Raw genomic sequence first — 27872 nt, 5'->3', positions numbered from 1 at the left:
TCCTAAGGTTTTGTTAGTAGAGTATCTGCAAGAAGTCTTTGTAGCACTAATAATTTTTGAATTTCTGCAACGCCTGCCAGGGGGTTTGATTTCCCAGAGAAAGGACAATTTTATATTAAGATAGTGAACTAGGAGAAGAGGGGGGCTCCTAAGATCAACTTGTTTGGAATCAACTGAAGCGATGCAATTTTAAACACACTATCTGGCAAAATAATATAGAAAGTTTATTTTTAATTTTTCCCACGCACAAAGATGCAGTTTATACGAATTGGCAGTCCCAGTTTCAGAATAAGGAGCTATTCACCACCAAGCTTCAACATGTTTCGGCAAAGAGTTGGTGCAGAATTGTCAAGGATGCTTTACCGTCGTCCAAGGGGACTTAAATTCCTACTTTACATACTGACGGGACTATAGAACATGATCCACAGGCATAGGCTGAAGCTCTTCCTAAAGCTTTCGCCCAATTCTCAAATCTGGACGAAGACGGCAGAGAAGTGCCAAGTTTATATGAACGAACCAATACTATCCTGGATCGTATGATTTTTTTTTGTTCCTACGATCCTTCGCATTTTGCAGCATCTTGATGTGACCAAAGCCACATATACCGCAACATACTAACTATTGTCCTCATATTCTGCACAGCCAAACTAGCTGGGCCTTTGTCATTGCCTTTCAGGACTTGATTTCACTCCAGATATAAAAATATTATGAGATATTTAAACAGCAAATACCCAGGAATAAGCTAAATCAAGTTCTAGAAGCCAAGAACAATATTCAAAAAGCTAACCTGTATAAGTCTAGGCTAGCTATGCTTAATTAAAATGTAATTCTTATCTCGTAGGTTAATTTCCCTGGAAATATTCTGCCAGGCGCAAAGGATTAAAATCTCGGATTAAATGGATATGATCCTCATGTTTTTTTGTCAAATATTAGGGAAGTTTTTGATAAACATGATTAGTTTCTCAGTTACTTGCAATTTATCATTCTAAAAAGCTTTCAATTCAGAATAACGGATGTGATTTTCAACGGCTCAGTAGAAATATTTCAAAGCAGCCGTTAAACCGTTGTGACGCATAGACTTGAAGCAACAAAGGGATGAAATTTGTTGGTTCACGCAAAAACGGCTGTTTTTGTACATCAGTGGGAACCCAGGGTAATACCTACCCTAAAGCCGGATGACGATCCAACAAGCGTGAGTTCCTATAGGCCTATTAGCCTCCTTTCCTGCGTTGGCAAAGTCTATGAGACCGTCTTTAATAAAACATTTCAACAGTTCCTGGAATCAAACGACCTTCTAGGCGATCACCAATATGAATTCCGCCAGAAACGCTTCACATTAGACTGTCTAGTAGCCCAGCATCAGGAGTGGATCGACCTTCTGGCAATGGGGTGCGGCATTAGACTATTGTCAATCAACATTGCTAAAGTTTTCGACAGAGTATGGCACCGTGGCCTGGTGCCATACTCTGTCTAAATCATACTGAATACTGAACATGGAAAATTATCCATGCGTACGGTGTGGATGTCTGTTAGAAATGATTGAGAGCTTTCTTTCTGATCAATCTCTGCGGGTTGCCCTCGACGGATTTATTCGCCACGAATTTTCAGTGAAAGCAGGAGCTCCCCAGGGCAGTGTCTAGGGATCTACGCTTTTCCCCATTAAGATAAACGACATGGGAGACAACTTTGCAAGCCCTGTGCATCACTTTGCCGAGGATACCACGACACACTCTGCCACCCAGAACACGAAGACCCGACACAAGCCTCCATTTCCTTACAGAGGGATTATTTTAAAATCAAAAAGTGGTCTGAAGCATGGATGATTAGGTTCCATGCAACGAAAACAAAGGAGCTTCTTATTACCTGATCAAAAGTGCCACGTGAACAACCCATCCTCTTTTTCAAAACGAAACCATAAAGAGAGACGATGAGTTTCGTCCACTGGGGATTCATTTTTCTGCCAATCTCTCTTGGAATAACCACCTTGATCAGGTGAGGTAGTCTGTTTTCTTGTCAATCACAAACACAATAGCAGCAGCGATGCAAGCCTTCGTTGGGCTAAAATTAGAAAATCATCAATTAATCCATACCGAAAGGAAGATACAAAAATACAAACGGCAGACACGAAAAAGAGACACTGAACAAAAGAAACAGAGAAAAAAAAAAGAACTAGCAAAAAAAAAAATCCATGTCATGTTTTTCAATAGCCAGATTATGAAAAGAATAATTATTTACACTCAATCAACTGAAGCAACAGCGAAAGAAATGTCCAGTTTTGAAATTTCCACCCTGCTAAGATGGTGAATATCAATAGCTAAAAATAATATTATTAATGAATCATAAGAACAAAATTAAAGAAGCAACAAAAAGAAAATAAACAATTCAATCCAAGCCAAATTTTGAGGAGTCTCTTCGCCTCAGAGTCCTCATAAGCAGGAGAAATTATACTCCTTACGAATACAATTAATTATCACTTCCTCACAAATTGATTTTCGGGGAGGAAATCCACATAGATATGGGAATATAAAAGGGGCCAAATCAAACATTTTTAATACCCAAGACGAAGCAACCACAAACAAGACATGGGAAAATGCCACAAAAGAATTTTTTTATACATTTTCTTAATTTTGGAATACTTACAATGTGGGTTGAAGCAATTCAATAGCACTGGGGGTCCACACGCCTCTGATGAGTCGCTCGGCAATTTTAATGAATCCACCGCCGTTTCCTTTGACAACTCCGATGACTATCATTATCAACCAGGAGTTGGGGAACAATTTGGCAGCATGAGACACACCGTCATATACTTTCTTGGTTCTAAAAGAGAAACGCTGCTAAAACAAAGCACAAAAAAAACTATTAAGAAAGAATGTTATTATCATGGCCGTACTCGCTTGGGGGAAAACCGAGCGGAATGACCCCCCCCCCCCCCCAGATGCTGTTTTAGGGGAGGGACAGAGGAGGAGCTTGACCAAGACGCAGAGATTTTAGGGGTAGAAAATTTCAAATAAATAATTTAACGTTTATAATGTAATTTTGATATTTTATTTTTATTAAAATACAGTAGAGGAACTGTTAATAAATGAAGATAATTAGTAAGAGATTAATCAATTAATAAAATTGAAACAGGTCAAAACCAAATAAATAAATAATAATTATTAAAATAGTCAAATAATTTAAACAATCAATTTAACGATAAAGCATAATTTATTTAATAAATAGAAAATAATTATTATTAATAATGAAAATTTGGCCAACCGAACAAGAACAAGTGAACCTCGAAATTTCGGATCTTAGCCCTTCCTCTCCTCCCAACTGAATTTCTAGGCATAACCATGAATGAAACTTGCACAGAAGCGATCAAATTTTCACTTTTTTTAAAGGAATGTATCCCACCCCCACAAAACTTTTCCACTCCACATAAGATGGATTTTTTAGGTGAAAAAGTTTTTCACCTAAGATGAATGTCGGCTTAGTTATGGAGTTTGAGAGTATTTTCGGCAGGAGCTTCAGAGACATGAGCTTCAACTCCTGGTTATACAGATGTTTTCACTTTTACCTTTAAAGAAAACCGCTTTCTGAATTATTTAAGCGCTACTTCACTTTAAGAAACTTGTCGGACCACTTCATTTTAAATAAGCACCTTTCATATATTTCTGCGGGAAGTACATACGCCCCAACTTCTGTTTACACATGCTTTCATATTTACCTTTAAATACAACCGCTTCTCAGACCTTTAAGCACCACTTCACGTTATTCGCCTTTTCGGACCGTTGTACTTTAAATAAACAATTTCCAGACATTTCTTGGGGAGAGACGTGAGCTTCAACTCCTGGTTACACAAAGTTTATGCAAATACTTTCATTTTTACCTTTAAAGACAACCGCTTCTCAAGCCTTTAAGTACCGCTCCACTTTATGGGCTTTTTCGGATCGTTCTGACATTTCTGAGGGAATGACAGGAGATCCAACTCCTGGTTAAGTTCAAGTTCTTTTATCCTTTGACTATACATATTTAAAACTATTCACATATTATCCCCGGCAAGGAAACTGGCTCGTAACCCGGGCGACAATACAAACGATATAAACAAACAAACCCAGGAGAAACAGATGTCATCACACTTCTCGCTCTATCCCTTCTCGCTCTATCCCACACCAAAAAATAAATGCCAAAAAAACATTTATTAAAATTATTGTCATTATTTATCCGATAGCTAAACGGCCGGGAGCTACTCACAAATTTATATTTACTAATTAGCAGTGCTTTGATTTTAGTTTTTAATATTAATAGCGACAGCCATGGATCAAAAAAAGATTCATATGTGTTCCAATAATTTGTAATAATATTTTTAGGCGTTCGGAGACAATGAAAGGCACGGGAAGCTTACTTAAAGGACAACGAGTATTATATGGTCGGACTGAGGGAGGGTCTGGAAAAAATGATTTAAAGCAATCTGGTAGCAGATCCTTTAGATAACGGACACAAAAACGTATACATTGAAAAGCTAAAATTTGTCTAACCGGAATGATATTAAAATAACTGTAAAGACTCTTAGCTGGAAATTTACCAGGAAGAGAAACTGGGGAATAAAATAACATCTTAAGGATTCTCATTGCTTTATTTTGTAACGTTATGCAACGCTTCGATTTTTACCTTTAACAAAAACCGCTTCTCAGACTTTTAAGTGCCATTTCGGACGACTTTAATTTAAACAAACACTTGTCAGACATTTCTAGGGGAGGGACGGGAGCTTCAACTCTTGGTTACGCATATGCTTTCATTTTTACTTTTAAAGAGATCCGCTTTTCGGATATGTAAGTGTTGCTTCACTTTAAGCGCCTTTAAACTTTCAATTTAAATTGCTTGGAAATTTTACAGCTACTTTGAAAGTATTTACCGACTACTAAGTTTCAATAGGGCTTTATGTTACAACCCTCTCTACAGCAAAATTATGTTAATAAAAAGATGCCAAGGTAAAATAAAGTTGATAACTTCAACTTTATTGCTGTTTTGAAAATCTCACATATCTGTGGGAATTGGCCTTGAAATTAATAGCTTTTATAGTGAGGATACAGAAGTCGCCATGTTTTGATGTATACGTTAATCATTATCGTTAACTTGAATCATTAGCAGAAAGACATCTTACCGATAAACTTCTTTCAATGCAGCAATAAGGATTTTCACAGGTAAAAACTTGGCAAATTTGTATCCAATATCAAACGGTGAATAAAAAATAACATACCTAAAAAACAGAAACGGTTTATTCAGTTATCATAATAAAACTGCAGCAAAAGACTTGTAAAAATACAATAAACATGAAAGAGTAAAGAAAGTACTGAGCAATAAAGCTTATAAAAATGACAGCCTATCCTGGTAAAAAAAAAAGTAATCGGATTAACGTCGCTTCTTGACTACTAAGGTCCCTGTAGTGTGTTGCTAAAGCTGGATTCGGTCTCTGGGTCCCGCATTACTAAGCCAAGGTGAAACCCACTGTATCACCACAGGACAAGGGCTATCACGGTGGGTCGAATGAACCTGCCCTTTAGCCGTCTAATAGCACCAGCACAAACAAAAGTCGAAGAAGGAAAATCGCACTTCTTATTTGCATAATTCACAAAAATATCTAGCATGAAAAAGTAAAATAACAAAGCTGTGAAACAAGCTATTATCTTTGTTAATTCGGACGGGTAATAAAAGATCCACAGTAATGCCATTCGTGGGTTTTATTTCCATCATTGAAACAAAATAGATACTCGTTTTGTTAAGAAGATCACCACGTGACACAGTGTCACACACGCTTCATAAAGAGCTTTTTCTCCTGCCGAGCAGAGAAAACTGGAAAAATCTATCAGACAAAACCAAAGACAGCAAGAAACGCTATTTGAGGGACCTGGATGCGTCTTCCCCCCCACCCCCACATTAATGATCATACAGTTCAAATCAACTTCTGGTACAACTACCATAGATCCCGTAGGTAGAAAAGACATCTGTGCATCCTGTTTACAAGAAATCTGAATGATCACGAGTTTTTCGTTACCTATTTTGCAGTTTAGAAATGTACAGTCTTTAGACAAAAATATCAGAACTGACTCAGCGAAAGTATTCAAATCCTATTGATATATTCCGAGACGAAAAGTTTCGGAAATACCAATGGAACAACCTAACAAGAGGTATCAACAAAAATAACATAGTCAACTTGGAGTAAAAATGCATCTCCATTTGGCAGATTCTGCCAAACTGACAGTATGCTGATCTGCAGATCCTGTGGTCCCCGGTCTGCAAACTGCCAATATGAAATTGCTTAGCAAGTCTCCACTGAAATCGAACGTGCAGATAGGCATTGCTGATTTGCAGTCCGCCAAAAGAAGACATGCTTTAAAACTGCCTTATTAGGAGACTTATCTATCAGCATAACGTAGGTTCAAATCGCACGTTTCACTATTAGTTTTACTGCCTCATATGGAAAACCCTAAAAATATAGACCAATATCACAAAAAAACAGAGCATATTAGCCATTTTACGTCGAATTACTTTTAGGGGCCAATTTGAGTAACTAGAAACTAAATTTGTTGTCTAGCAATCAGTTTTTGATACCCGATTGCAAAATCAAGGAAGATTTGACGCTATTTCCAGAGGAAGAAAAGGAGTCAAAGACAAAAACTTTTCATTAGAAGGGGAATAAAACCGGAAAAAAATCAACTTAGTACACATTTTTAGGTCTTTTTTTAGGTACTTAAAGCGCTTTTGGATCTCGGAGGGTAGGGGGGAGATGGGTAAGTATATTTGATACTGGACCTCAAACTGTAACACGTGGAATTTTTATCCCCCCCCCACCACTTCATAGCTTCCCCTGATTATAAACTTTATTCAGATATAAGAAATCCGACAAAATGCTTTCAATAAATCTCTTGCGTGTTAGCCGTATCTGACAAAAATGATCTGTATCTGTTCTCAAATGATCTAGTGTTAAAAAAAGTGACAGGACAAAATTTTTAAAAGTAAGAAATGCAGAAAATGGCAGATCTGATCATTAGAATGACCTACGAAATCTTTAATAGTTTATACCAACCGCCATAGCAGTTCTACAGACCAGTCCAAGGAGATGAAAAGACCTCTTCATATACCTCCCTCCACAAGAAGATGACTGAAATCAAAAGAAAATTCTAAACTACTTTCAGCGAACAAAACAAAGTCACATTTCAAAGCGCTTTCATGGCTATATTAAATAGGATTACATTAATAATATAAGGCAATAATTTCGTTGTTATTTCATTTTTGTTGCTATCCTTTTTTAGGAAAGGACTGGGTCTGTACATGATCCCTGAAAGAAAATTTCCCAGGGAGGGGGGGGGAGTGCTACCAGGAGCTTTATTTTTACCAAAATTTCAACAGGAACATCCCTCATTTTCCCCATTTTTATACATTTTTCAAGTAGTTTCTTGTTTTCTGGGGGGTAGGCATTGCAACCTCCACCCCTCTTCAAGGGTCAATGAAATCTGTATAATTACTAAGAAATTTTAGATAAGTGGTAAAGCTTACGCACCACACAGCTGTAGCAAGATGAACGCTCTGAGTATTTTTCAAGGGGCTAAGCATTGGTTCGCCAAGCAACAAAGCTGCAATAAACCCTCCAGCATAGATGACAAGCATAGTAGAGACCCAGCAAGCCAATGGGTATTTCCTAGAAAACCCATGAGATCCTGCAAGATGAGTGTTAATTTTAAGTCACATAAATTGATGAATACCAAATATATTTTTTAAAGCAGGAATAATTAAAATACTAAAAGCGGTAAAAAAATTCACACTGCATTACGCATATGGTCCCATCCCGAATATTTGAAAATAAAAATTGAAAGGGGGAGGGGGCCTAGTCACATTGCAATATGATTGTCTTTTGCAGGAATACTGTTGCGTAATTATGTACGCCCATAAACAAACTTCTTTTTAAGGCCGCTTTTGCTAAACATTTGCTTTTCACATTTGGCTATTACATTACTTTTTACAAAAAAAAAAAAAAAAATAATAATTTGACAGAGTTTTGGATTCGATAGTCTTAACTCATCTTGAGTATACGGTAAATAAGGTAAAGCTAAGGGTTGATCCTTGAGTAAAGGTTAATGGTTAATTATCGGTAAAATCTCACAAAAAAAAGAGAAAAAACTCTTGAGACGTTAAGAAAAGAAGAAGTCCCTTACTAGCTTACGCGGCTGGCTGGGCCAAGTCACTTGTTTAATCAGAGTGGGATGGAGGAGTCTCTGTCATTGTTTCAGCTCAGAGATCAAAAACCTTCACAAAGCCTCACCTTTATCCTATTCCAGGTCCTGGATCGATCTTAGGAGTACGGTTGAGTCGAAATTTTATCGTCAAACTATTTAACAGATTGATACTTTTCAGTGACAGTTGCGGAAATAACTTTTACGAAAATTAATTTTAAGGATACACGATCTCCTTAGAATTGAGGAGTTAGATTTCACTTACTCCAGCATAAAAAATTCAAAATTATGTTTGCCGAGCTTCATTTATTTGTTTCAGACTATATTAAATCTTAAATAGCTCAGAAACAAAGTCATTATCACAAATTAACTTCAGTTTTTTCATGGACGCAAACACAATAGAGGGGGAATATCCGGAAGATTTAAGTAAAAATATATTTTGTATTGAATTAAAAAAAAAGAAAAAAAAAGAAGGGTTGGGTGTTCACAGTTAAAAAAAAAGGCTTCAAGAACAGGAAGATAAGTCTGAAAACCTAAATTAGAATATTGGAAGCTACAGTGATGACGGTGGTCAAATATGGCTCTGAAGCATGAGCGCTCCGAAAAGCGGGTTCAGATTTGCTCGATGTTTTCCAGAGAAATTGCCTACGAATTGTTCTGGATACCCGGCTGACTGATCGTATTTCAAACAGTAGGCTGTACGAAAAGTGTGGTTGAATCCCGCTTTCTAGGGCTATAATAAGAGAAAAGTTCTAGGACACGTTCTGCAGATGAAGGATGACAGATTGCTGAAAATTGCCCTTTTTGGCCAATCGTCTAGGCAAGTATTCTTCTTTATATAAACACAGTTAAAATCCCTGGGGCTTGATTTCTGCTGGGGGGAAGTTCATTCCACATGGTAACTAGTCACTGGATGATGTTTCTTCGTAAACATTTTTTCACATAAGACTACTTACAAGTAAATCAATTGCGGAGGATACGGGGTCACTACCTTCAAATCTGGTTGGGATTATTTCTTTTCGGGGAGGGAGAATACAGTTGCAATGGTTAAACAGTTCTGAAGTGATTTCATAAGGCTTTTTGCGACTATCAGTAAACGTTTACACCTTATTCTCTAATAAAATAGAATTAATAATAGTATAATATGCGCGATCTGAATAGGGGAAGGGGTGTCTCCGAGGTTAGTACAAGGACAACTCTGCAGAAAAAAGATGGCCTAAAAAATTTATTTGGCCGTTCTTTTGGCTTCGTTATTTATGATTAGCCAAAGTTTAAGAGATGTATTCCTAAATGGATCTGATACCACATTCAGATGCAAGGATTTGGGCGCTATTTTCGATGTGACAATTTTCAAACGAATGTTTTCACATTGGTAAGATTCATAGATCCTTAGATCTTATGAAGAAATCATAAGATTTTTCTGACAGCTTTAGAGGATATCTCGAAAAAATCTCTGGTTAAAATAATGAAAAAATCGTTAAACAAGACTGCAATAAGACTCGCATGAATTCACCGAGCCTTCAACAATAAAATAGATATATAGTATATATGTATCTACCAAGCTTAACAGACAGCACACAGTACTACAATATATGGCAGTCATTAAGAACTATATATGAAAGTCACACAGGAACCAGCAGCACTAAATTGCGCGGTGAGAATGTTGTAGGCTTGCAAGTACTTTGAATATTACGAAGAGTTAAAAAGCCAAGAACTACTCATAAAGTCCTGGGACGCATTTTTTTTTTGTAAGCACAGGTTTAACTAAATCGTGGTTTTTGAAGCTGGGTTTGCGACCATTTAGACAAGAGTTCGCAATGGATCAGAAAAAAAAAACTACCCTTACATTCAACAAGCTCATTGCAATTATTGAGTTACTTTAAAAAGCGCTTATTAAACCAATTAAATTAGACCTTTGTTTTATGTGATTCAGAACTCAATAGCCTACAATTCCTCTTTTTCAAGATAGAAGATTCTTGATGTATTTATGTATCAGGATCAATTTAGATATTTTCATCATTAGAATCTTTCTTGGTGCTAAAGGAGTAGCAAGATTTTTAACCCTAATGTCTTTATTTCAATTTCAACTGTATTATTTGATACAAAAGGAAAAGCGACCACTAAACATAAGAGGAAGTTTGATCACAAGATTTAAGCCTTAAAACAAGAGTTAAACTGTAAAATTTGTATTGCTGTCAAAACGGCATTCAACACAGAACGATAATTGCATTTATTCAATAAGTAATAGCAATTAATAACAATACGCTATACTGAACATGGAATGAACTTTTACGTAAGAAGAACCTTTTATTAATTCACTAACATCAATTTCAACCCAATTTACTTACAAATATTCTAATAAAACCTTTAAAATAAAGAAGCATATATAAAATAACAACGAATGAAAAAATTAGTCTCCATTAATAAAAATTGAAACTTAACTTATTTTTAAATATAAGACTATCGTAATGTTAAGGGGAACCAAAACGCTAAAAAAGGAAAAAAAAAAACAAGAGCTAAGAGCTCATATGGCACTTGTGACGATATTGGAAGAGCCAAGAGGCAAGAGCTCATATGGCATGATCTCTGGCAAAATTCTAAGAATCAATAGATTGCTTTAAAAGGAAAATCAGAGGCTTAATGCCGGTCGAGATTTAAAATAAGAGCTCTGAGTCACAAGGTCCTTCTAAACATCAAAATTCATTAAGATCACTCATAAGTTAAAAATACCTCAATTTTTCTAATTTTTCCTCTCTCTTCAGCCCCCTAGATGGTTGAATCAGGGAAAACGACTTTATGAAGTCAATTTGTGCAGCTCCCTGACACGCCTACTAATTTTCATCGCCCTAGCACGTCCAGAAGCACCAAACTTGCCAAAGCACTGAACCCTACCCCCTAACCCCCCCCAAAGAGAGTGGATCCAGTCCAGTTATGTCAATCACGTATCTACGACATTTATAAGCGTTTTCCAAGATTTCCCGTTTCCCCCTCCAAATCCCTCCAATACCAACAGATCTGATCGGGATTTGAAATAAGAGCTTTGAGCCATGAGTTCCTTCTAAATATGAAATTTCATTAAGATCCAGTCACCTGTTCTTAAGTTAAAATACCTCAATTTTTCTAATTTTTCCAAATTAATAACCCCCAGCTCCCCTAAAGAGAACGGATCCGTTCCAATTATATCAGTCACGTATCTATAACTTGTGCTTATTCTTCCAATCAAGTTTCATCCCGATCTCTCCACTCTAAGGGTTTTCAAAGATTTCCGGTTTCCCCCAATGTCACCGGATGCGGTCAGATTTAAAATTAGAGTTTTAAAGCACAAGCTCCTTCTAAAGATCAAATTTCATTAAGATCTGATCACCCGTTCGCAAGTTACAAATACCTCATTTTTTTCTAATTTTCCGAATTACTCCCCTCCCCCCAACTCCACCAAAGATAGCGGATCCGGTCCGGTTATTTCCGTCATATATCTTGAACTTGTGATTATTCTTCCAACCAAGTTTCATCCTGATCTCTCCGCTTTAAGCGTTTTCCCAGATTTCCCGCCCCCTGATGGTCCGGTCGGGATTTAAAATAAGAGATCTGAGTTACGAGGTCCTTCTAAATATGAAATTTCATTAAGATCCGAACACTCCTTCGTAAGTTAAAAATACCTCATTTTTTCTATTTTTTTAGAATTGCCCCCCCCCCCACAAATAGAACAGATCCGTCCAGGTTATGTCAATCACGTATCTAGGACTTGTGCTTATTTTTCCCACCAAGCTTAATCCCGTCCCTCCACTCTAAGCGTTTTCCAAGGTTTTAGGTCCCTCCCCCAACTCCCCCCAATGTCACTGGATCCGGTCGGGATTTAAAATAAGAGCTCTGAGACACGATATCCTTCCAAACATCAAATTTCATTAAGATCCAATACCTCCTTCGTAAGTTGAAAATACCTCATTTTTTCCGATTTTCCAGAATTAGCCCCCCTCCAACTCCCCCAAAGAGAGCAGATCCGTTCCGATTATGTCAATCACGTATCTAGAACTTGTGATTATTTTCCCCACCAGGTTTCATCCCGACCCCCCTACTCTAAGCGTTTTCCAATATTTTAGCCCCCCCCTCAACTCCCCACAATGTCACCGGATCCAGTCAGGATTTAAAAGAAGAGCTCTGAGACACCATATCCTTCCAAACATCAAATTTCATTAAGGTCCGGTCACTCCTTCGTAAGTTAAAAATACCTCAATTTTTCTAATTTTTCAGAACTAACCCCTCCCCCAACTCCCCCAAACAGAGCAGATCCGTTCCGGTTATGTCAATAACGTATCCCACATCCCCCCAGATTTAACCATCCCCCAGATGGTCGAATCTGGGAAACGACAATTTCTAAGTTAATCTGGTCTGGTTCCTGATACGCCTGCCAAATTTCATCGTCCTAGCTTACCTGGAAGTGCCTGAAGTAGCAAAACCGGGACAGACAGACCGACAGAATTTGCGATCGCTGTATGTCACTTGATAAAAACCAAGTACCATAAAAGAATTAAATCCACCTACAATACCTCATTTTTCGCAGTAAAAGTACAAGACATTACAATCTGAAGAGATTAATATACTCCGTTGATTTTTTCGACCCGGTCGATATTTTCTACAAATAACAGTGATATTCTTTTGTTTAAGAGATAAATTAAAGAAATCCTTTTTAGTGAGTCTGAATTGTATTTTTCTTTTTTAGGGGGGAAGTAGGGATGGTAAATACTAACTTATTATAACCTCTTGGGGGTTTATTATTTATTAAGTTCTGTATTATTTTTAGTGTATTTTTGCCACCCCCCTCGGACAATTTTTTTTTATTCCTCGGGGTGGCAGTTAATACTGATGTTGTATTTTATTTTAATACATATCTTTCTCTCTCCCTCAATTCTTGTTTACCTACTTGTATTGGAGGAAAGTACCGGCCCGTGCTACCGGGACTTCTAACTTGAAGTTACAATTTTCTAGCTGTGAATAAATTATCTCAGTATCGATTAATAAAGTATTTTGAAAAAAACAACAATACTATCGATAAGGTACCGGTTTCGCCTCAAATTCTTGAAACTTCTGGCACATCGAAGCGAATCAGAAATACATTTCTATCACCGGAGACGCAAAGAAAGTCACTGGAAACTTGAAATCAAACCGGTAAATCACCAATGTTCTAATTCTTTTGACTTAATTTAAAAGTAAACCCACTGGAGATAGTGCATTACATGAGGAAAATATCTCAGCAAATTAGCCTATTACGCAATGAGGAAAATTACAAGCTGCTTTCGTGGGTCAAAATAACGTACAATTTATAAGGGAAACGCTCGAATTAATTTGTGCAATGATGTTAAACGGGACTTTTCAGAAAGGTTTAATTTAAGAATGTGAATGGCGTCCATTATAATTCGTAGTTTGGCTCCATACACTGTGTCTGCTTAAACTAGTGGAAGAATTTCAGTTTGACCTCTTTTTGATGCCGTCAAAACAAAAACAAAAGAATCTTTCTCACTTTCCTTTGATATAAATTGAACTGAAAACGATACTTCAAGCAGAATTTAGAATTATCAAAATTGTCCGAATCATTTTCACTCCATGGGAAACAACTATCATTTGAACAATAAATATTTCAAACTATCAATGTAATTATCAGATATAGGCATAAAACCTTTCGCTTTGGGTGCAATCTCTCTGCAGAAATTTTTTTAGCATTATATAGTGCTATTTAATGCTAAAAAAACCTCTCATTAGCCTAACTGACGATAGTCAGTTAGATTACCAACTGACACGCATACAAATAGTAAGGAAATACTCGAAGGGGGCAGGAGCCAAACAGCATGAGTGCAACCTGATCTTAAATAGGTAAAAGCGAATATTTATGGCCATTGTTGAATACTTTAAAAAAAAAATTTATGTGGATTCTCAGTCTCCCCCCCCCCCCGGGTGAAGATATCTTTGAGGGTGGCTGTGACCCTCGAATCGCAAATTTTATAGCTATGCATTAAAAGAAAGATGAATATTAGCAAATGTGCAAAATACAGATCTTTCAAGATGTTAATTCTGTTAAAGAGCCTATATTTCTTTATAGACTATTCTCGAATCTATCTACCCAGGGAAGATATTAGTAATATCTAGTTTTGTTATCACGATTTTTTTTTTTTCAACTGCAAAATTTAAGTTATTTTACATTTAATTGCTTCTTGAATAGACTCCTATTTTTATCCGTGAGCTTTTCTGCACCGACGGAATAAAAAAAAACTTACGCGTGTGAAGTTAAGTTACAAATAAGCATCATACTAGTTCAGTGAAACTTAACGTTCAGATAAAAGCCTAAAGGCAGCAGTTGTAAAATAAAATTTCGTAAGAGGGACTAGGGAAGATCAGTATGGAGCTGAAGAAACTAAAACTCATAGCTCCAAAGTTTATAGTCCTAAATCCAAACGTTTTTTGGCAAATGACCCTTCTGACCAAGGGCATATCCAGGATTTTATTTCGGAGGATTTTTTTTTAGAGGGGGTTTACAAACGAGAAATTAAAAACCGCATCAAAAGTTTGTTTGTATAGATTTTTGTTACGTTTTTAGGATACAAAGACAAGACTATAGGAAAGGGTTGCACCCGAAAGCCCCACCCGGGACGGCCTTGCTTCTGACCAAAACCGTGTGTCACTTAATAATTAGGTCATTGATTTTACCTTTTTATGCAAATTCAGATTTTAAGACTTAACAAGAACAAATTAATTATTTACTAAAACAAATTTTTTATTAGTTCCAACTCCATTAAATTCCAATTTTGTTAGCGTTTTTTCTAGCTCAATTCTTTTTCCTGACTTCTTACTCTCCTGACCTTTTCCCCATTTCCTAAGGTTTTGTTAGTAGAGTATCTGCAAGAAGTCTTTGTAGCACTAATTATTTTTGAATTTCTGCAACGCCTGCCAGGGGGTTTGATTTCCCAGAGAAAGGACAATTTTATATTAAGATAGTGAACTAGGAGGAGAGGGGGGCTCCTAAGATCAACTTGTTTGGAATCAACTGAAGCGATGCCATTTTAAACACACTATCTGGTAAAATAATAAAGAAAGTTTATTTTGAATTTTTCCCACGCACAAAGATGCAGTTTATACGAATTGGCAGTCCCAGTTTCAGCATAAGGAGCTATTCACCACCAAGCTTCAACATGTTTCGGCAAAGAGTTGGTGCAGAATTGTCAAGGATGCTTTACCGTCGTCCAAGGGGACTTAAATTCCTACTTTACATACTGACGGGACTATAGAACATGATCCACAGGCATAGGCTGAAGCTCTTCCTAAAGCTTTTGCCCAATTCTCAAATCTGGACGAAGACGGCAGAGAAGTGCCAAGTTTATATGAACGAACCAATACTATCCTGGATCGTATGATTTTTTTTTGTTCCTACGATCCTTCGCATTTTGCAGCATCTTGATGTGACCAAAGCCACATATACCGCAACATACTAACTATTGTCCTCAAATTCTGCACAGCCAAACTAGCTGGGCCTTTGTCATTGCCTTTCCGGACTTGATTTCACTCCAGATATAAAAATATTATGAGATATTTAAACAGCAAATACCCAGGAATAAGCTAAATCAAGTTCTAGAAGCCAAGAACAATATTAAAAAAGCTAACCTGTATAAGTCTAGGCTAGCTATGCTTAATTAAAATGTAATTCTTATCCCGTAGGTTAATTTCCCTGGAAATATTCTGCCAGGCGCAAAGGATTAAAATCTCGGATTAAATGGATATGATCCTCATGTTTTTTTGTCAAATATTAGGGAAGTTTTTGATAAACATGATTAGTTTCTCAGTTACTTGCAATTTATCATTCTAAAAAGCTTTCAATTCAGAATAACGGATGTGATTTTCAACGGCTCAGTAGAAATATTTCAAAGCAGCCGTTAAACCGTTGTGACGCATAGACTTGAAGCAACAAAGGGATGAAATTTGTTGGTTCACGCAAAAACGGCTGTTTTTGTACATCAGTGGGAACCCAGGGTTATACCTACCCTAAAGCCGGATGACGATCCAACAAGCGTGAGTTCCTATAGGCCTATTAGCCTCCTTTCCTGCGTTGGCAAAGTCTATGAGACCGTCTTTAATAAAACATTTCAACAGTTCCTGGAATCAAACGACCTTCTAGGCGATCAATCAACATTGCTAAAGTTTTCGACAGAGTATGGCACCGTGGCCTGGTGCCATACTCTGTCTAAATCATACTGAATACTGAACATGGAAAACTATCCATGCGTACGGTGTGGATGTCTGTTAGAAATGATTGAGAGCTTTCTTTCTGATCAATCTCTGCGGGTTGCCCTCGACGGATTTATTCGCCACGAATTTTCAGTGAAAGCAGGAGCTCCCCAGGGCAGTGTCTAGGGATCTACGCTTTTCCCCATTAAGATAAACGACATGGGAGACAACTTTGCAAGCCCTGTGCATCACTTTGCCGAGGATACCACGACACACTCTGCCACCCAGAACACGAAGACCCGACACAAGCCTCCATTTCCTTACAGAGGGATTATTTTAAAATCAAAAAGTGGTCTGAATCATGGATGATCAGGTTCCATGCAACGAAAACAAAGAAGCTTCTTATTACCTGATCAAAAGTGCCACGTGAACAACCCATCCTCTTTTTCAAAACGAAACCATAAAGAGAGACGATGAGTTTCGTCCACTAGGGATTCATTTTTCTGCCAATCTTTCTTGGAATAACCACCTTGATCAGGTGAGGACCTCCTGTGCAAGAAAGGTGGGATTTACTCTTCGCTACAAAAACCTTCCATCCAGCTCGATTACCCCACCCTACAGGTCCTGCATGAGACCCACAGCTGAATATGGATGTCTGCTATATGCTGGTGCTCCGAAAAAGCTGTCGGCAACACTCCAGAAGATCCAGAATAGGGCAAATAGTGCGGGCTGTGCCTCCACATGACTCGCTCCAGCCTCTAAATGAAAGGTTTGATGTAGCGTCGATGGCTGTTTTCTACAAGTAAATGAATTCACCTCCTCGGACGAGTTCTCTCACATTGTGCCCGCCTTTGTCCAGCAGTCAAGGCATACACGAAGGTACAAAGCTCGGTCCAATCATCTAAAGGAAGACTCGCCAAGAACCAAGTACTTCAGGAACAGCTTCATTCGGCGTTGCACTGCTACCTGGAACGATCTTTCTGGAGATATAATTCCTGCAAATCCCTCTGTTGACTCCTTCAAACAAAGGCTCAACAGATGTTTGAAACCTTGAGATACCCCAAGTACGCGGCCCCGTGAATATGGGAATAATAAAATGGGTAAAATAAAGAGGATTTAAAGAATTTCTCATCTTAGAGGGGGAATAGCTCGGATTTAAGGGACGAAACTTAGGGGAAGTTAGGTTGGCGGCCCGCCTCTACTGTCCACCAAAGTGTTAAGGAGAACCTCTTTCATTTTGTATCCGAGTGTGAAGAGCTGTCTGAGTTACTGAGTTGCAATGAATGTTAAGAAAAAGTGTCTAGGTGTCGGTGATGATTAATTGAGCGGATGTCTGAGAAGAACGCGTATGCTGTAAAACAGTTATGTAAGTTTGTTCGTATAGGGGCTAAAGATAAGGTATCACGTTTGAGGGGATAGTTTGCTAGGTTTTTAGGGGGTTGAATTTTATTATGGTTGTTGTTTGTCGGATAAAAATATCCTTCGGGCTTTTTTAGTGGTTGTATTTCGTATTTTGCTATTTCCCATGGACTTTGCAATAAAATCTTATCTATAGCATCACTTGCAAAACATGAGAAATTTGCACAATTCCTGCTTAAAGGATATAGATACCTTCAAATACAAGACTATACTTGGAAAGGTTTTTCCAAGTTGCTCAATTAGAATTAGACTTGAAGATATTCAACAAAAAGATATTCAACAGAACCAATATTCAACAATTTTACTTCTCTATTTTTGTCCCCTTTATTTATTTATTATTAGTTGCAGCACAATAGATAGATAGATAGTTTATTTTAGCCCACCATCAGAACAACAACATGACGGAGTATAAAGAAAAAAAAAATAAAAAGGAAAAAGAAAAAGGCGAAAAACAATACTTCAAGACTAAACGATTAGATTACATTCACTATATACATTCATCGCTCATATATGACGTGCAACGGCAGGAAATCATAAAGGTGCTTAAGGGCACCTTTTCTAGCATTAGTTTCCTGTTCTGCCACAGATTCACGGGGATCTGGAATTTGATACTTATTCAAAAGAAATGAGTTTCTCTCGAATAGCGGTATGCGTATCAAAAACTTCAAATATCTACAAAACGCGGACCTAACTTTTAGTCTCTCTGTTTCTGTGAACCATTCCCAAAGGGGGGAAAGGTAAAGGGCATGTGGTAATACCACTGCTCTATACATCCTCGCCAAAATTTGCCGATTGTAAGAATACTTCAGCGGGGCTAGTTTAGCATAGCTCACTCGCAGGTTAGACACAAGGGTATCAAGGCAAAGAGTTCTTGTAGTTTTCTTATCTCGACCGTACCGAAGACCTAAATATTTGAGCGATGAAGACGGTGCAATAATAGCACCATCTACGGATACAGTAGGTGCTGGTGCCTCTTGTTTTGAAGAGCTGAAAACCAGAAATTCAGTTTTCTGGCCATTAACTTGTAGACCAATAGCGCTATAACCAGATACAAGCTCATCTAAATTATCCTGCAGTACACTCAATGAGAAACTCAACATGAGTAAATCATCAGCATAGCTTATTAAACTCAAATCACAAGTATCAAATCTCTTAGTATAATCTCTAAGTATCAAATCGACGTCCTCTCTTTAGTTTAACTGGCTCGCTGAGTTTTTCAAGCCCAAGTTTCACTCTTATATAGCTATTAGAGTACCAAAATGATAACATAGCTACTACATGGGCGTTCACACCGGCATCTAGCAAGGTGTGGAACACAGCAGACTGGATTACTGAATCAAATGCAGCGGATATTTCAACACTACATATATGTACGGATAACTCAAGTGAATCAGCCTTGGCAAGAATACGCTTTAGAAGTCTATGGGCGAAAGCACAGATTTCAGCAGATAGAACAAAATCATACGCAGCGCAACAGCGCTGCAAAAAATAAAAAGTGATGTGGGCACAATGTATTTTTTTTTGGTTTTAAACCAGGGCGCTTCGTAACGAAGGAGTTGCCGTAGGAACTTTAAAAAGGGCTCATTCGATTGGAAATTGAAAGGGCTAATGCCCTTTTTCGTAGTCGAAAGAGATTAGAGGCCAACTAACCCCCTCCCACTCCCACCATTTTCCCAAACACATTCAATCAAAATTTTGAGATAGCCATTTTGTTTAACGTAGTTGAAAGGTCCAGAAATTATGTCTTTGAGGATGACAGCCCCCCCCAAAGCCCTCACGGCAAGGGTTTTAAGTTAATTTAAGGGTTGTAAAGGCATTTAGGGTTTATATAGAAAGGGTGATTATATAAACTTCGGAGGGGGCTCATTGGACTGGTAATCAGATGTTCGAGTGTCCTCTTTAAGATTCAGAGCGATCACAGGGTGAATACCCCCCTACACCTCTTATTCTCCCGAAATGCATCTGATAGAAATTTTGAGATGGGCGTTTTTATCGTAGAAAATTCTAAAAAGGCTCATTCGATTGGAAATTAAGGGGCTAGTGCCCCTTTTAATAGTTGAAAGTGACTAGAGGGCAACTACTCCCCCCCATCACTCCCAGCATTTCCCCAAACATATCCAATCAAATTTTCGAGATAGCTATTTGTTCATCGTAGTTAAAAGTCCCGGAAATTATGTCTTTGAGGATAAAACCCCCCACAACCCTCAGGGCAAGGGTTGTTAGTTATGCCCTAGGGGCATATAAAGTATTTATAGAAAGGGTGGTCGTATAAACTTCAGAGGCGACTCATTGGATTGGTAATCAGAAGTTCTGGTATCCTTTTTGAAATTCAAAGTGGTCAGAGGGCGGATACCCCCCCTCCCCCCGAACTCGGTATTTTTCTGAAATGCATTTGATAGGAATTTTAAGATGGTCATTTGTTGTCACAGAAACTTATAAAAAGGCTCATCCGACTGGAGATTGAATGGGCTAGTACCTCTTTTAATAATCGAAAGTGATTAGAGGGCAACTAACCCCCTTCTAAACCCACCATTTCCCCAAATATATCCAATCAAAATTTTGCGATAGCCATTTAGTCCAGCGAGGTTAAGAAGTGGAGAAATTATGTCTTTGAGGATGAGCCCCCCCCCCCAAAAAAAAACCCTCAGAGCAAGGATTGTAAGTTATGGCTTGGGGGGGCATTTACGATTTATATAGAAAGGGTGATTGTATAAACTGCAGAGGGGGCCTATTGGACTAGTAATCAGGAGTTCTAGTGTCCTGCATCTGACAGACATTTTGAGATGGCACTTTGTTGTCGCAGAAACTTTTAAAAATGGTCATTCTATTGGAAATTAAGGGGCTATTGCCCCTTTTAATAGTCGAAAGTAACTAGAGAGCAACTACTACCCCCCCCCACCACGCCCACCATTTTCTTAAACACATCCAATCAAAACTTTGAGATAGCCATTTTGTTCAGCGTAGTTAGAAGTCTCGGAAATTATATCTTTTGGGGATCACATCCCCTCAGAGTTCTCGGGGCAAGGGTCGTAAGTTATGCCCTGCGGGCATATAGTTTTTATAGAAAGGGTGGTCGTATAAACTTCGGAGGGGGTTTATTGGGTTGGTAATCAGAAAATCTAGTACCCCTTTTAAGATTCACAGTGATCTGAGGGCAGATACCCCCCCCTCACACCTCGTATTTTCCTGGAATACCTCTGATAGAAATTTTGAGATGCCATTTGTTATCTTAGAAACTTCAAAAAAGGCTCATTCGATTGGAAACAAGTCCCCTGCCCCATCAATTCCCACAACATATATAATCAAAATTTTGAGATAGCCCTTTTATTCAGCGTAGTTGTAAGGTCTGGACACTATGTCTTTGAGGATGGCTCCATACAACCGTCAGTGCAAGGGTTGTAAGTTATGCCTAAAGGGTATATAAGGCTTTTATGGAAATGGTGGTCGCATAAGCTCCGGAGGGGTCTCATTGGATTGAAATTAGATGTTCTAGTTACCTTTTTAAAGGTCAAAGTGCTTGGGGGCACCTGCTTCCCCTGTCCCTACATTGTATTAGTCACAAATGCATACAATAAAAATTTTGAGATAGCCATTTATTTAAAAATAGTCTCAAGATCATATAATAAGGCCTTTGAGGTGGACAGAATCCCCCAGAATCTGAGGGTAAGGGTTGTAAGTTATGCCTCAGGGGCATATAAGGTTTTTATGGAAGGGGTGGTCGTGTAAACTTTAGAAGAGGCTCATCTGACTTGAAATGTATAGTAACAGTTCCTTTTTAAGAGTCAAACATGATGGAGAGCAACTAGTCCCCTTCCCTGATATCCTCTTTTCCCAAAAACGCATTCAATTGAAATTGTGAGATAACCTTTTTGTTACCAATAGTCCAAAAAATCATATAACAATGTCTTTAGGGTGGACACAATCCCCCAGAACCCACTGACAAGGATTGTAAGTGATGCCCAGGGCATAAAAGGTTTTTATGGAACGGGTAGTCATTTGAGCTTTGGAATGGGATGAAGCTCATTTGATTAGAAGTTGGAAATTTTCTGAAAGGTCTAGTTATTATGTCTTTGGGGATGTCAACCTCCCCACAGTCCTCAAGACGAGGGCTGTAAGTTAGGCAATTCGTTCATTGTTTATACCTTGTATAAGTTATTGAGAAAGGTACGCTATTGAGAAAGGTACGCATGTTTAAACTTTACTTTCTAAGAAGACGGAGAGTAAAAAGTTTCAGGTAAAACTTTCAGAGAATGTTGAGGATAGTGTTGAACTAAATCAAAACTTGTTATGTGTTGTCAAAAGGGTGCAACACGGATAACTGAGTATATTAATTTGGAAAATTCAAGACATTATAATGGAGATGATCAAAAAGGCAATATTTGGATTCTACCAATACTACTACAACTACTACTACCACACTACTCCATGTACAGTATTGATAGGAAATTTGAAATAAATGAAAAGACTCTATGTGCATGCACATTGCCAAAATAGCGTGTCTCAAGAATTGATTTGGGTATTAAGTTGGAACTTTCAGAGAATACTTAAAGGGGAAGATCATCTCACAAAAGGCAATATGTGCACACTACTACTACTGCCACAACTACTATTACTACTTCTATTGCAACTACTTGTAGGGCTAAGAGCATTGAGATGAAGATTTCAAGAAGTATACGTAGATACAGATTATCAAAACGACATATAAGCAATGTCGTAGCAATGGCTAATTGCATTTCATTGGGAACTTCCAGGGTTTGATGAGAGGGATGTTCAACTGACCAAAAGGCAATAGGTTAATGCTACTTCTGCTAGTGGTCCTACCACTGTTCAAAATTATTACTAATGATATCAACGCTACTGCTGTGACTACTATTAAAACTATGCTTAAGGATATGAAGGTGAAATTTTCAAGAACATTTTTAGGGAGGAAGCTGAACCGAATCAGAACACACCCTCTATATGCAGGTTGTCAAAAGGGTGTAACAACGATATCTTAGGAATAATCTGGGGTATAAATTTGAAACTAACATGGCTTGTTGAGAGGGATATTCAACTAACCAAAAGAAAATGTTTGCATACTAATGCTACTGCTTCTACTCGTATACTGGTACTATTGTTACTACTTCTATTAATACTGCTGCCACTACAGCTAAGGATAAAATTAAATAAAAAAACTAGTTTTTTTTAAATGAAAGTAAGGAGCGGCATTAAAACTTAAAACGAACAGAAATTACTCCGTATATGAAAGGAGATTTTCCTCCTCAACGCCCCGCTCTTTACGCTAAAGTTTTTTGCTGTTTTAAAAAATAGAGTTAAGAGAAAAAGTCAAACTTTAGCGTAAAGAGCGGGGCGTTGATGAGGAAGCAGCCCCTTTCATATACGAAGTAAGTTTGTTACTAAAAAAATATGCAAATTTCGAAGTAAGTTTGACTCTTTCTCTTAACTCTACTTCTTAAAACAGTAAAAAACTTTAGCGTAAAGAGCGGGGCGTTGAGGAGGAACAGCCCCTTTCATATACGGAGTAATTTCTGTTCGTTTTAAGTTTTAATGCCGCTCCTTACTTTCATTTTTAAAAAAACCTGTTTTTTTTTACTTAATTTCTGGACGTTTTTTAATTAATGCATGTTTTGATCTTGGCTCTCCGCACATAAATAATTAAAACGAAATTTGCATATTAATTTTTTTTTTTGGCTAAATGGCTTTCTCATAGTTTTAATCGGAAGATTTTGAGAAAAAAGAGAGAGGGAGGAAGCCTAGTTGCCCTCCAATTTTTTGATTACTTAAAAAGGAAACTAGAACTTTTAATTTTTTTTCGAACATTCTCATTAGTAAAAAATAGACGTAATTTACGAATTAACTTACGTAACGAACTTCTATATTCGTATGTTTTTATTGCGTATATGAGGGAGTTTACCCCTCGTGGATACCTCACTCTTTACACTAAAGCTTAAATTCTGTCCCAATTCCTCAAGAATGACCCTTGAATCACAAAGGCCGTAGTATGAATACCGTAGTTGAAATTACTAAAAAATACTTTAGCGTAAAGAGCGAGGTATTACGAGGAGGTAAACCCCTCATATGCGCAATAACTTCTGCTCGTTTTAAGTTTTAATGCTGCTCCTCACTTTCAGTAGAAAAAAAAACTATTCATATTTATTTTTTCATTTTTTTTAAATAGTGCTAAAAAAAATCCTGCGCCCCCTTCATTGAAAGTCTCTTCCCCCATGAGAAGTTTTTCCATGGAAAGATCCTCCCACGTAACCCCCCCCCCCCACCTCAACTCTCCCTCCCAAACCAAAAAAATCCCCCTGAAAACGTCCGTACACTTCCCAGTAACCATTACTACATGTAAACACAGGTCAAAGTTTGTAACTTGCAACCCGTACCACGGGGACTGCGGGGGAGTAAGTCGTTCCCAAAGACATAGTTATTAAGTTTTTCGACTATGGTGAATAAAATGGCTATCTCAGAATTTTGATCCGGTGACTTTTGGGAAAAATGAGCGTGGGAGAGGGCCTAGGTGCCCTCCCATTTTTTGGTCACTTAAAAATGGCACTAGAACTTTTAATTTCCGTTAGAATGAGCCCTCTCGCGACATTCTAGGACCACTGCGTCGATACGATCACCCCTGAAAAACAAAAAACAAAAAAAACAACAAAAACAAAAAAAAACACGCATCCGCGATTTGTCTTCTGGCAAAAAATGCGAAATTCCACATTTTTGTAGACAGGAGCTTGAAACTTCTACAATAAGGTTCTCTGATACGCTGAATCTGATGGTGTGATTTTCGTTAAGCTTGTATGAATTTTAGGGGCTATTTTCTATTTATCTTCCCTAATCACTGAGAAAGGACATCCAACCTTCGAATTGTGTTGCGATAGTTTTGTCGTGTTTTTTTTTTCCTAGCACCCCGATTTCAGCTTATTTCTAAAAAGCGGTAAGGGTCTACCCTCTGCGGTTTTTACGGAAAGTGTGGACCATAGACCAGATTGATGAATAAGACTTTGCATTTTGGAAAGCTTCGTAGAACTCTTGCCTGGGACCAAAAAGAATGGTTTTTGTTTGTCCTCGAGCCAGAGCCTATATTGTGTGAAGTGAAGTGGAGTTTTATAGCCTATGCAAGAGAACTATCTGAAGTTATGCAGTCAAGCTTTCGTTTCATCAAACCATGTTTCTGCTTTCAAGCGGAAAGCTCCGTTCTAGCAGGCAGGGACCAGTTTCAAATTGAAGATGGACTAAAATCTACAAGTGTTATATATATGCGGCAGTTAGTTACCCGACCCCACAGCCAATATATCTCTTTTGAGTGGGAAATAGAAAAATTTACAGAAACCAAAAAATGGCACTTTCCCATGGGTCCGAAAGTGCAGTCAGCTGAGTTCATCATTCGGTTTTTCGCACTTGGGATTGCAGTAGAGAAATGGTATCAAATGTGCCTCTTAAACTTTAAAAGTTTTCTCCTTGCTAAAGAAATTAGAGTTTATCCTTTACTCATTTTTAATTTATGACGTTAGAAACTTGGCCTACGGCAAAAAAGACAACTTTTGAACTACGACAAATATTTTTTTTTCGATGGGCAGTCGATAGGTCTTGAATTGCTGATCAAAGTATATGTCATCCCTTTTTTGGTAGAAAAATTCCTTCATATTTACCAGTTTGAAAGTTTAAAGGGGTCGACAACTTCAGTAGTAAGGTACACACTTAAACCAAAAATAGGCCGATTCCAATTGTGAGACACATAAGGGAGTTTTAAACAACAGTCGGCTGTTAGCTCATAATCACCTTCGCAATGAGGGGTTTGCAACTTTTGCTAGTTGGTGTACCTATTATTTGTTTCCAGTGTATTGATGGTAAGACCTATTTGGTTCCACTGGTAAGACATGTAGGGGACTTGTTTAGTTCAAGATCCTTGCAGATTAAATACTTTAGCGTTTAATCAGAGCGAGGAAAAAAAAACCAAAGTGTTGCTCTTGCAACAATTTGCTCGGTGAAGCTGAACAAAAGTTGCTGCAACAGCTCACGTTGCCCGTGCAATGTAGATTTTGTTAACTTTCAAGGCCATGAATTATTATCGAACATAGTATGCATATTCCTAGTATGCATGGGAGTATCTATGGTGATTTTAAAGCAATTTTAAGAATTGTTTTTTTTTTTGCTAATCATTAAGACAAATACAGACAGTAAAGCGTTTCCAAGCATACCAAAACCCTTGCTTGGCTTGAATGACCTACGATTTTTTCTGTTAGAAAAAAATTAGCGTAATTACTCTTTCAGTGTAAGGAATATGGCGCCGAGGGGGCTGTAGCATCTGACTAACTTCGCTTCGTTTTAAATTTTGAAGTAGCTGTTTATTTTGCTTTCAATATTTGTTGTCTTTTAATGTACTTTGGTAGAGCATAGAGAGGGGGGGGGGTTTATATTTACATATATTAATGGTTACTGGGAAGTGTACAGACGTTTTCAGGGGGATTTTTTGGTTTAAGGGGGGAGAGTGGAGGGGTTGAGTTGCGTGGAAGGATATTTCCATGGAGGAACTTCTCATGGGAAAAGAGAACTTCAATGAAGAGGGCGCAGGATTTTCTAGCATTATTTAAAAAAACAATAAAAAAATAAATATGAAAAGTTTTTTCTACTGAAAGTGAGGAGCAGCATTAAAACTTAAAACGAACAGAAATTTTTACGTATATGAAGGGTTTACCTCCTCATAATACCTCACTCTTTACGCTAAAGTATTTTGAGTAATTTCAACTATTTATTCTACGGCCTTTGTGATTCAGGGGTTATTCTTAAGGAATTGGGACAAAATTTAAGCTTTAGTGTAAAGAGCGAGGTATCGACGAGGGGTGAACCCCCTCATATACGCAAATAGAACATACGAATATAGATGTTCGTTACTAAAGTTAATTCGTAAGTTACGTATATTTTTTAATAATGAAAACGTAATTGAAAAATTGGACGGCAACTAGGCCTCTTCCATCGCTCCTTTTTTCTCAACATCTTCCCATTAAAACTATGGAAAAGCCATTTAGCCAAAAAAAAAAAAAAAAATAACATGCAAATTTCGTTTTAATTATTTATGTGCGGTGAGCCAAGATCAAAACATGCATTAATTCAAAAACGTCCAGAAATTAAATAAAAAAAAAACAAGTTTATTTAAGTGAAAGTAAGGAGCAACATTAAAACTTAAAACGAACAGAAATTACTCTGTATATGAAAGGGGCTTTTCCTCCTCAACACCCCGCTCTTTACACTAAAGTGTTTTACTGTTTTAAAAAGTAGAGTTAAGAGAAAGAGTCAAACTTTGGCATAAAGAGCGGGGCGTTTAGGAGGAAAAGCCCCTTTCATATACGGAGTAATTTCCGTTCGTTTTAAGTTTTAATGTTGCTCCTTACTTTCATTTAAAATACTTGTTTTTTATTTCCAAACTTAAAATGACCAGAAATAGCTATTAAAGAATGAATGAAATGTAAAACAAACAGAAATTAAAGCCCTGTACATTCCATTGTGTCATTTGCGTTTTATTGAAAATTATTTGAATTTTAACTGTGCGCTTTAATTTTTCAAAACATCGACGAAAAGTAAAAGCAAAGTCTCACTAATAATCAATATGACTGGAAAGAAATAATATAGGTAAGCTGAATGTTTAATATACAATGATATCAATTACTTGAAGTCTCAGCAATCCAAGATTATATTTTTTAATTTTATTACTATAAAAAATATTTATAATGTATTTGGTTTTTAGAAAAATCCAAATCCCGCAAGAGACTTTATATGTTTATGGTTAGGGGGAGTAGGCGTGCTCCTGTTTGCAGCGATTTCAGCTCGTTTTAAGTTTGACTTGAGTATTCATTTTAGTTCATGTTCATTTTAGGATTTATCAGCTCATTTTGATTATTATCTGTTATCTTCATGTTTGGTGTGATTGCTATTTTTTTAATTTCTGTCCTTTTGGGTTTCACTTATTATTTGATGGTAATTTTTGGTCGTTGTAAGTTTGAACTGTTATTGGACTTATTTCTGCTCATCTCT

At 37.5% G+C, this 27872-nt stretch overlaps 1 protein-coding gene across 1 annotated transcript in view; it reads right to left on the bottom strand.

Moving 5' to 3' along the window:
- Window positions 1-1832: 1832 nt before the first annotated feature.
- Window positions 1833-27872, bottom strand: part of LOC136027088 (trimeric intracellular cation channel type 1B.1-like) — a 37572-nt gene continuing 11532 nt past the window's right edge. The window contains exons 2-5 of the mRNA XM_065704032.1: window positions 7544-7700; window positions 5147-5242; window positions 2641-2817; window positions 1833-2058 (exon numbers count right to left, since the gene is read on the bottom strand). Coding sequence (XP_065560104.1) covers window positions 1989-2058; window positions 2641-2817; window positions 5147-5242; window positions 7544-7700 — 500 coding nt within the window. The 3' untranslated portion in view covers window positions 1833-1988. The remainder of the gene's footprint in view (window positions 2059-2640; window positions 2818-5146; window positions 5243-7543; window positions 7701-27872) is intronic.

This window comes from Artemia franciscana, chromosome 5, assembly GCF_032884065.1.
Source record: "Artemia franciscana chromosome 5, ASM3288406v1, whole genome shotgun sequence".
NCBI classification, from domain to species: domain Eukaryota; kingdom Metazoa; phylum Arthropoda; class Branchiopoda; order Anostraca; family Artemiidae; genus Artemia; species Artemia franciscana.
This window is presented reverse-complemented; position numbering and strand designations above follow the sequence as displayed.